Source organism: Rattus rattus, chromosome 1, assembly GCF_011064425.1.
Source record: "Rattus rattus isolate New Zealand chromosome 1, Rrattus_CSIRO_v1, whole genome shotgun sequence".
Taxonomy (NCBI): Eukaryota; Metazoa; Chordata; class Mammalia; order Rodentia; family Muridae; genus Rattus; species Rattus rattus.
Genome location: NC_046154.1, coordinates 255,300,388 through 255,310,615, shown reverse-complemented (window position 1 = coordinate 255,310,615; position 10,228 = coordinate 255,300,388). Strand labels below are relative to the sequence as shown.

Genomic DNA, 10,228 nt, shown 5'->3' with positions numbered 1-10,228 from the left:
GAGCCACAGTCGAGGACAGACTTGAGGAGGGGACATAGGATGGTCTTCGGGAACTGAGGGAGAGGCACCTCAGATCAGCCATCAGTGGAGTTCATCAACAGTGACTGGACAGCTGTAAGACTCTGCAGTGATGCTCTGGGTCCTGGGGTCCTGGCTAGGGGAGCATTATAGCTATGTTAGAACCAAGAGTGTGGGACCAATGATCTGGGTTTGTGCTTTTGAGGGTCGGGTGTGATGGGGTGACATCTTCGTGGAGTACTAAGCCAGTGGGACGAGTGTGCTCCGAGACCAGCACTGTAGGAACTTGTCTTTTGTGTTAGAGGCAGAGCAAGAAGCTTTGGGAGTCAGTGGAACTGGTATAAGGGGCATATTTGGGGTGCTTAGGTTTGAGGGGAAGGTTAGGGCAGTGGGATGGGAATGCGGGGTGTGAAAATGGTAGAGGAGTGTTGAGGGAGGTGAGAGCCTATGGCATGCTGGCGGCTCCAAGACTCAAAGCCTGCCTCCCTGGGCAGATGGCAGAACTCTCAGTCTGGTTGGGGTTACCCAGAGAGAAACAGGCCAGAGAGGCTTTGGAAGTGAAGAGAAAAGTCTGAAACACAGCCTAGGAAGCCCCCCTGAACCCCACCTCAGTCTCAGAGCCTTCCTCTTTAGAGTCCACACTGGACAGACATCAGTTCTGGGACAAACAGCCACTTGTAGATTGAAAGCTCCTCACAACCTATCTACACAGAAGCCAGCATGTGGTCTCACTGGAAAACCGGGTCTTTCTGTACTCAGCCAGACACTTGAAGTCATGTAGGACCCAGGGTAGACCCTCTTCCATTTCCAGGGCCTTTAGAAGATAAAGTTGTGTTGGTGGGGGCTAGACACCCTGGGGCCTCTTCTGGGTCTAGGAGAGGAGTTTCGAGAGAGGACGAGAACCCCACGCTCAAGTGATCGGGTTGGGCTGCCATGGCTGCAATCCCACAGCCAGGCAGACCTGGAATTTGGAGGACAAGGGCTGACTTTCTCTTCTGCTGGGAAAGTTTGGACAATCTCTGGAGCCTGGATCCTCCAAGGTGTGCTACTCTCAGGCACTGGCTGTGAGGAAGGTGAAGGCAGTGCCCTTCCTCTTCACGGCTTAGTGAGCATAAGGCCAGAGTGTCTCTCAGGCAGCTTTGTTCTCAGAATGTGCTGGGCTTCACTGCGCATGGGCTAACCTGGAGTACAGTAAAGCAAACCGTCCTGAAGGGGAGAATTTAAAGTGTCTGAAGGAAAAGGGAGAGATCTTAAGTTTAAACTTCAGTGATGGGCCCTCACAAGGGTTGCCTAGAAGGCTGTGAACACTGACTGATGTGTTTGAGTGTGAGAGTGTGGGGGCGGGTGAGTTCATATGAGATGATCTGTGAGGAGAGTGGGCATGAGGAGAGTATAGGTGTGGGCATGCGTGTCTGAGACGGAGACATGGGTGTAAGGATGTATGCAATGGTGTGTTTACAAACGTGACGTGAACATGTGTGTGAGAGTCTGATGGTGTGAGTGTGCGACCCGTGGGATGGCGTGAGTGTACGCATGCATGCATGCAAGCACATGAACTCAGAGGTTCCTGCAGGGTGGCCAAGCTCAGAGCCATGTCGGGCAAGGCCCTGGGATCCAGCAATGGCTGGGAGATGACGTGTCCACTGTTGTGAACCTGAGATGAACAAGCATCTACCAGTGGCCGGTTCTCACCTGCTCCTCCACACTGGCTTCTCTCTGTCTGTTTCTCTGGGCTCATCTTAGCTACTGAAGACCGGCGGACGGATGAGATCACACCGTCCTGCCCTGAGCCTGGCCTGCCCTGGCCTGGTAACAGAAGCGCTTAGGGTCTTTCCATGGCTGGGCCTGAATGGCTGTGAGGGGATATAGTAGGTCAGTGATCCCAGCCGACTTTTGTCCCATGAGATTTGTTTTCCGGCTACAGAAGCATCAGTTTGGACTCAGCCTCAACACATTCAGTAGAAGAGAACTCCCGGGGGCTATTTTAGCCCTGTAATCCATAATCCGTGGGTCACCTCCTGAAGAAGGTGTTTCTGCCTTTAGGAAGCAGTCCATGTGGATCTGCAAACTGTTGGAAAGTTCTACTAAAGCCCCAGGTCCAGGTGTCACTGTGGCATCCAAGCCTATGAGCCTGCGCCTTCGGTCAACTGTGTGCCTCAGGGGACATCCACTGGTCTCCCTTAGTCTCTGTGCTCGTTAGTTTTTTGTCAGCGTAAGCAAATTAGAGTCACCTGGGAAGCAAGAATTTCAATTGAGGAACTGTCTCCATTAGACTGGCCTGTCAGTGTCAGCGACATGTCCATGGGGCATTGTCTTGATGAATGATTGATGTGGGAGGCTCAGCCCACTCTTGGACTATATAAGAAAGCAAATAGAGCAAGCCCTGGAGAAAGAGCCAGTAGGTGTCACCACTCCTCTACAGCCTCTGTTTCAGCCTCTGGGTTCCTGCCTTGAATTCCTGCCCTGACTTCCCTCAACGATAGACCATAGCTGAAATAAACCATTTCCTCCCCGAGTTGTCTGTGGTCAGTGTTTATCACGGGGGGGGAAGGCGGGGCGAAGACGAAGCAAACTAGGACTCTGGGACAGCCTTTGCATGACCTCTCCTTTCTTCTCCAGGGGAGCATTGCCAGGTGAACGTTCGCTCAGGCCGCTGTGCCAGCGGGGTGTGCAAAAACGGGGGCACCTGCGTGAACCTGCTCATCGGAGGCTTCCACTGTGTGTGCCCGCCCGGCGAGTATGAGCACCCGTACTGTGAAGTGAGCACCAGGAGCTTCCCACCCCAGTCCTTCGTTACCTTCCGGGGCCTGCGGCAGCGCTTCCATTTTACCGTCTCCCTTGCGTAAGTGCAGCCGTGCTTGTGGGATATCCCTTGGGAATATGTCGTGGGGTGGGCGCACCTCAGCCTTCTAGGCTCTGGATGGTTGAGGAGGCCTGCTCGGTGCTGGCTGCCAGACCACCTGCTCAAGGGTCGGGACGTTGACACGATGATGACAGGGGACATTGTTTCAGCATAGGGATGACAGAGCATCCGTGCCAAGACTTCAAGTGGGGACAGCCCAAATCCCAGGCCTGGAAGCTAACCTGGCTATTCTGGTCCTGCCCACCAGCGCCAACACAGGCATCACTGAGATCTCAGTAGCCAGCGGGGCAGGCCCAGGGATCAGACATCCTGTGCGTGTCACAAGGCAGGCTGTTCAGACTCGCAATTCCCCCTACCTGGTCCTGATTTGTATATAGCAGGCTGATCGTGCGCTGTCCATACCTTCTCCCCTGAATTTAAACATTACTTTAAAAAAAAAAAAAAAGTCCAGTCTATCATTTGGAGCTGGGGAGATGGCTTACTTCTTAAAATACTGTGTGCAGGCATGAGAGTCTGTGTTCAAATCCCAGGCTTCCGTGTACAATGCTGGGCACAGTGGCACACGCATGCGATCCCGCACCTGGGGAGGCAGAGGCAGGAGGATTCCAGGGAGTTGTCCTCCAGCCTTCTGGCTGAATTGGTGTGCTCCTTAACACACATGTACTAACATGAACCATGCACAAAATACCAAATGAGCTCACAGGGTTTTAGGCATCATAAGCCTATGATTTGAAGCCCGTAACATTTGCTTAGTTAAAAGAGAACCTAGAATTTCCATTTTGAAGCTCTTTCCTAGGTTAAAGTTAGTTCAGTGGGAGGGGCTTCTCCTGGGTGTCTTCGTGTGCTGCCTGCTAAGGACAGACAGTGCAGGAGCCTGTTCCTGGGTTCCGTCCTAAAGATAAAGCCAGCCAGGAGTGTCCTCAGGACCAAAGGACAAGTGACTTCTTATCCATCTTCTTCTATACTGTGGACTAACAAGGTCCCTCCCATTGAGTGTGTTGTAGGGAGGTCTGAGGATGTGGGGTGGCTCTGGCAGTCAGCTCTCAATACTCTCCCCACCCCATGTGCCTGATAAATGGACAGCGTCTGCCTATTGGCACAGTACGTCCTGAGCCCTGTACTACCAGGCGCGGATAATTGTTGTGTTTGCCCCTTTGTGACAAGACTCTGCCCTCCATCCAGAAGGGCACCTTTTAGGGCACAAGCCTGCAAAGCAAGGGCCCTGCTGTGGGATCCCCTGCAACAGAGGACGCCCATGAGTAGCCACCGCCTTCCACATAGAGGAGTCTCGTGTCCCCTGGTGAATGTATCATGGCATGTGCTGGATGTGAGCTGGGGTAATGTAGCCCTGGAGTATAACCATGGCTCCCGCCCCCCTTGGCATGGCCAGTAGCTCATAGTCACGTGCATCGTAGTGACTTTTGGTGACCTTTACTGCCTTAAAACTCAAAGTCACAAGAGAAGAGAGAAAGTTCCCCCAGAATACTCTCAGAAGACCAGTGGCCTTCCAGGTACAGTTTCCAGGGCACGCATCCTGGAAGCTCTGAGGCCCCTCTTACCACAGAGGACTGCCCAGCCCCGCTGAGTTGCCTTGTCTCAGGTGGCTTCTGTCACGGGCCTTCTCCTCTTTCTGGTTTCTGTTTGCCAAGTGCTGGGGCTCCCAAGAGGGCCCCACTCCCAGCCGCTTTTTATCCTCTTTTGTTCTCTGCTCCTTCTCCTCCGGCCCCTCAAGCTTTGGTTTCTATTTCTGTCTTTCCTCATTTTACTCAGGTTGTTCCCACCCTCCCCTCAGCCCTGGGCCCCGGCTCAGTTTCTCTGTCTTTAGCAATGGATGGTGCCTGCCAGGGGGAGTGCTGTGTAAGAGGGGTTAACCTGGGCACACAGAGTCCAGGCTCAGGTATTTCAGTTGGTACAAGAGGCTTAGAGACGTGCCACTCAGGCAGAGACATTGGTGCGAAGGGAGTACCTTAGGGTCTCATCTGATCTGTTGTAGGAGATAAACTACATGTGTACTGCCTCCAGACATGCTTATAGTTGGTAAACAGGCTATGCATCATTCTTGTGAACATGTAGTCTGTGTGTGTGTGTGTGTGTGTGTGTGTGTGCGCGCGCGCGCGAGTATGTGTGTTCTCTGTCTCTGTCTCTGTCTCTCTCTCTCCCTCCCTCCCCTCCTCTTCCCCTCCCCGCCTCTCTCTGCGCACGTGAGTGTGTGTGTGTGTGTGTGTGTGTGTGAGAGAGAGAGAGAGAGAGAGAGAGAGAGAGAGAGAGAGAGAGAGAGAGAGAGAGACTGGGTATTTTCTCTAGTCACTCTGCACAGTTTTTTTTTTTTTTTTTTTTTTTTTTCCCTCGGAGCTGGGGACCGAACCTAGGGCCTTGCGCTTGCTAGGCAAGGGCTCTACCACTGAGCTAAATCCCCAACCCCTGTTTTGTTTTTGTTTTGTTTTTTTTTTTTTTTTAAGTGGAGTCTCTCACTAAACCTAGTACTCCCCATCTCCAGATGGCCTAGCAGACCCTGAGCATCCCGTCTTTGCCTCCTGAGTGCTGGGTCTACAAGTGGCTACCATGTGTGGCTTTTGACAGGGGTACTGGGGAATTAAAAGTCTGATCCTCAGACTCGCACCCCAAACCTTGATCCACTCAGCCCTTTTTCCCACCCCGCACAGAGTCTTTCACACTCCCGCAGGCCATCACCACCACCGTGTCTCCCAAGGCTCCAGTGCACACATTAGGTTGGGTGGGCTGTCAGCATCTTGTGTGATAAAGTGCTGAGGCAGTTATTTTCCTGAACCATGGCGCACGCTGCCCTGGCTGGTCATGTCACCCTGTCAAGGCCCTTCAGTATGTGACATGCTGCTTGGCCCACAGGTTTGCCACCCAGGACAGGAACGCCCTGCTGCTCTACAACGGCCGCTTCAACGAGAAGCATGACTTCATCGCCCTGGAGATTGTGGAGGAGCAGCTGCAGCTCACGTTCTCAGCAGGTGGGACCTCCTGCAGCCGCGGGTGCCTCCCAAGGCGCTTTATGGATTAGGTTTACTTGTCCTCCCAGCTACTCAGCCTTCCAACCCTAATTCTGCATCTAGGGACCCGGCCTCTAGAAGTCAGAGTGCAGGAAGATGTCAGTGTCAGGGCAGTGGTACTTGTAAGGCTAACACCAGACGGAGCCTGGCTCCTAGGTCAGAATGGGTAATTGAGGTGCAGCGATGTGGGTGGAGGGATGGAGAGAGCTCAGCAGTTGAGAGCACCTGCTGTTCTTACAGAGGACCTGGGTTCGGTTCCCAGCACCCATGTGGCAGCTCACAGCTGTCCATAACTCCGGTTCCAGGGTATCCAGTGCTGCCTTTCGTCTTCTGTGTCAGACATACACATGGTACACATGTAGATATGGAAGCAAAACACCCATACATGTAAAATCAAATAAATCTAAAAAAAAAATAAAAAAAAAAAGATGAAGTGCAGTGCACCTGTAAATTAATGTGGTGACTTACACACCAGCATGAGAGGACCAGGCAAGCACAGATGTGGGGAGTAGGCCATGTTTTTCCCTGTTTTAGAATCTTGCTATCTTTCATATTGAGGCCCTCCACATAGGGGATGGAGAATGGCTTCCAGTGATGGCCACGCCAAAGGGAAGGGCACACGGCCAGTCTCTCTGAGCAGGATGTCTACACTGCAGCCTGGGGATGGCTTCCAGTGATGGCCACGCCAAAGGGAAGGGCACACGGCCAGTCTCTCTGAGCAGGATGTCTACACTGCAGCTTGGAAACCTGATTGGACAGGCCCCTAACCTATCTCTGGATCTCCCTCTTGCTGCACAGGTGAGACCACAACGACGGTGACACCGCAGGTTCCTGGAGGTGTGAGTGACGGGCGGTGGCATTCGGTGCTGGTGCAGTACTACAACAAGGTAGGAGGGTGCCTCGGTGTCTCCTTCCCTCCTGCTCAGGTCAGCCAGTGATGGCCCAGTGGCTTTTCTGCTTAGGGTGATGTCAACCAAGGGTTCTGTGCACGCAGTCAGTGCTGCAACTGAAGCTGTGTGGACAGGCAGAGACTCAGATACACTCAGGCAGGATGCAGAGAATTTGCAGAGAATCCAGGAGCTGCCCCGAGCTGTGACTCAGGGGTCAGGGGTGGAGGTGTGGGGTATGGTGGCCTCGGGGGTGGGGATGGCGGCTGCATTCCCAGGTCTGACTGCATATCTTGGGTGAGCTGTGACTGGAGGGTGTGTTCCCAGCTCTGAAGCAGGTGTCTTAGGTATGTTTTGCAGTTATTGGCTGTAATGAAACATACGATCACTTTTGTTTCATGAAGTCATGTGCTTTCCCAGACTGGGAATTTTTTTTGTATACCTCCTCTCCCAGGCTACCAGCTCTGGGTCTCACGACGAGTCCATGCTGGTCTCTCCTGCCCCTCACTGAACCCAGCCACAAGCCTCGCCAGACTTTCTAAGATCCACATCTATGTTAGATCAGCAGATGAAAGATGAGGACACCCTTTCTGTGCAACCTGTATGGTGGCAAAGGTATTTTCTAAATTTCCTGTCCATGTCACCTCAGGCCTTTGGTACCTGGGATGTCCTCTGCCCACTCTTAGGGCACGGACTGTCCTTGTCTCCAGTTCTTCACTGCTGCCTGTCACTGCTGTCCTTCCTCCAAGGTTACCCCTTCCATTTGCAGTGGCATCTTTTTATTTCTGAAGGTCCCCACAACCACCCCAGATAGACTCCAGTAGCCGTCTTTGGTCCCCATTCTGTGTCCCCAGCTGTGAGTGGGAGCTGTCTTGTGGTGTAAGCATCGGCCAGGGCAGCCTCTGCAGCCTTTAATGGTGACAAAGACAGAAGGAGGAGTTGCCAGGGCCAAATTCTGCCTGGTGACCTTATAGGACACTGAACTGATCAGGAGCACCTTGAACTCGGGTAGGACTTGGGACTAACCCCAGACCTATCTCCAGACACAGGGCACAGTTGCCGGAGAGAAGAGCAAATCTCTGCTGTCCACATTGTCCTATCTCAGAGACTTTTATTTGATCATGAAGTGATTGCTCTGTGGATTTGGGGGCAGTGACTGTCAGCATAAAGTGTCACATGGCTTACACATCCCAAGTGCTCACAGTAACCCCATGAGAAGCAGTAGGATGCGGCCCCTCCTTTCTGTGGTGTCTTAATCTGCCATTATTTCCCACCTATTTCTTAAGGGGCATTTCCCCCCATTTCCCCCACGGTCTTCTTCCCATCATGCTTTGCATCGCCATCTCAGTGAGGATCTTACTGCTGTGAGCAGACACCATGACCAAGGCAACTCTTATAAGGACAACACTTAATTGGGGCTGGCTTACAGGTTCAGAGGTTCAGTCCAGTATTAAGGCAGGAGCATGGCAGTGTCCAGGCAGGCATGGTGCAGGAGGAGCCGAGAGTTCTACACCTTGTTCCAAAGACAAACAGGAGAAGACTGACTTCCAGGCAGCTAGGATGAGGGTCTTAAAGCCCATGCCCACAGTGACACACCTACTCCAATAAGGCCACATCCCCTAATAGTGCCACTCCCTGGGCCAAGCATATGCAAACCATCACGATTGTAATCAACGATTCCCACCCAGAGAAAATGAATCCTGTAACTGTAGAGCATAGTTGTGACCTCCAGCACATGAGTGAGGGCTGAGCTCCCATCACTGAAAGCCTCTGGAGCTTGGGACTGCTTTTCTGTGTCCCTATGGAGAGGTGGGCATGGCCACCTGAGAAGCCCAGGTTTTCTGGACAGCTGGTCAGGTGACGACAGATACAGACAGAGCTCCCACAACTGTAGAACACCCTTGGCTCAAGGACAAAGTATCTATGGTTTTGTGCCCCAAATACACCATTCCTTGGGTCCTGATATTTCACACACTTTTGAGTAGAAAGAATGACAGATAATCCTGCAGAGGGGCACCCTCTTAATCCTGAGAAGGGATGCTGGTCTTGCTGGGCTCTACTCCCAGGCAGAGCATTTCACCCTGTCACCTTTTTGACTCACCTTGGTCTAGTGCCTATATAGACCTTCGTACTTATGTCGGCACTCCCAGTGCTTTGTGCTTCCAGGATGTTTAGGCCTGTCAGAATGAACCACAGGAACCCTGGGGCATCAGGGAAACACAGGGTGTATGTATTTCCTTTCTTGCTTATGTCAGAGACACACGTCCAGACTGCAGGCTTGCTGCTGAGGGAGGGTTCAGGAGGTTGAGCCATCCTCAGTTTCCCCATTTGAAGCTTTTGCATCTGCATCCTGTGGTCAGAGCAACAGTATGTCCTGTGGTTGGGTGGGGCCTCTCAGCCCAGTTGTGAATTCTCCGTCCTGTGAGCCAGCTCAGAGGTGCAGCACACCCTCACAGAAGGCTACCTCAGATGGCCCAGAAGAAAGAGGGGCCCCATGCCAAAGGATCAGTAGATAGATGTGGATTACTGGAATTTATGGCTCCCTTTCCAGGCTGGGTCCTTTCAACAGCTCCCTTTACCTCCCAGTGAACAAACACAGCCCTGAGCTTAGGATTAGGCCTTTGCTGGGCTGTTTCCTTCTCTTGCCAGGGGGTGGGTATTTTAGGGAGGAAACCAACCAGTCTCCCTTATGGCCTTAAGCCTGCATGTGTGGGTTGAGTAGGCAGAGATTACAGTACCTGTCTGTGGACGGTCCTGATGTTTCTGTCTGCCTCTGCCTCTGAGGTGGCTGCTTCTACCAATGCAGGTGCAGGGACAGACACGCTTTGGATCTGTGGACCTGGGAAGACCTGTTAGGCTGGGAACGATTTCAGGCCTTAGTCGGGGCAGCAGCCTGAGGTCACAGTACGCCAGTGTTGGCATAGTCATCTTATTATTTTATTGGGTTCTTATGCCTCTACCTCTCTCACAACCCCATTTCACCCTAATTTCTTCTATCCCCCCCAATACTAAGTAGGAGATAAAGCAGGCTAGAGTGGGAAGGAGACGTGGACCTCTATGGGCTACTTCCTGCTGATTAGGGTCATCGAGTTCCTAGGAGCATGTCCAATCTTCCACATCAGAATATCTCCCAACTTCTTAGGTCAAACCATAATGACAGCAACCAGGAGCAGGGACCTCCTCCTTCAGAGCAACCCTCCCCCATTCCTCTCTGGGCTCTGTCATTTATTCCCTCTCCAGAGTCCCCAGAATTAAACTATCTGCAGCTGGCAAAAGTCATACTCCCTTAGAGCACGACACCATCATAAATAAGGACTGTGTACAACCTGAAGCAGCCCCATATCCCACACCCGGGATTAAAACAAAAACATAGTCACACAGCATAGTCTCTTCACGCCAGCCTGTAAGGATCGAAGGGGACTTGGAAAGTGACACTGTCA

At 52.4% G+C, this 10,228-nt stretch overlaps 1 protein-coding gene across 1 annotated transcript in view; it reads left to right on the top strand.

Annotated features, from left to right (window-relative positions):
- The window catches only part of Celsr1 (cadherin EGF LAG seven-pass G-type receptor 1), an 86,233-nt gene that overhangs the window by 21,814 nt on the left and 54,191 nt on the right, over nucleotides 1-10,228 (top strand). The window contains exons 3-5 of the mRNA XM_032890853.1: nucleotides 2,638-2,860; nucleotides 5,747-5,862; nucleotides 6,700-6,788. Of these exons, the coding sequence (XP_032746744.1) occupies nucleotides 2,638-2,860; nucleotides 5,747-5,862; nucleotides 6,700-6,788 (428 nt within the window). The remainder of the gene's footprint in view (nucleotides 1-2,637; nucleotides 2,861-5,746; nucleotides 5,863-6,699; nucleotides 6,789-10,228) is intronic.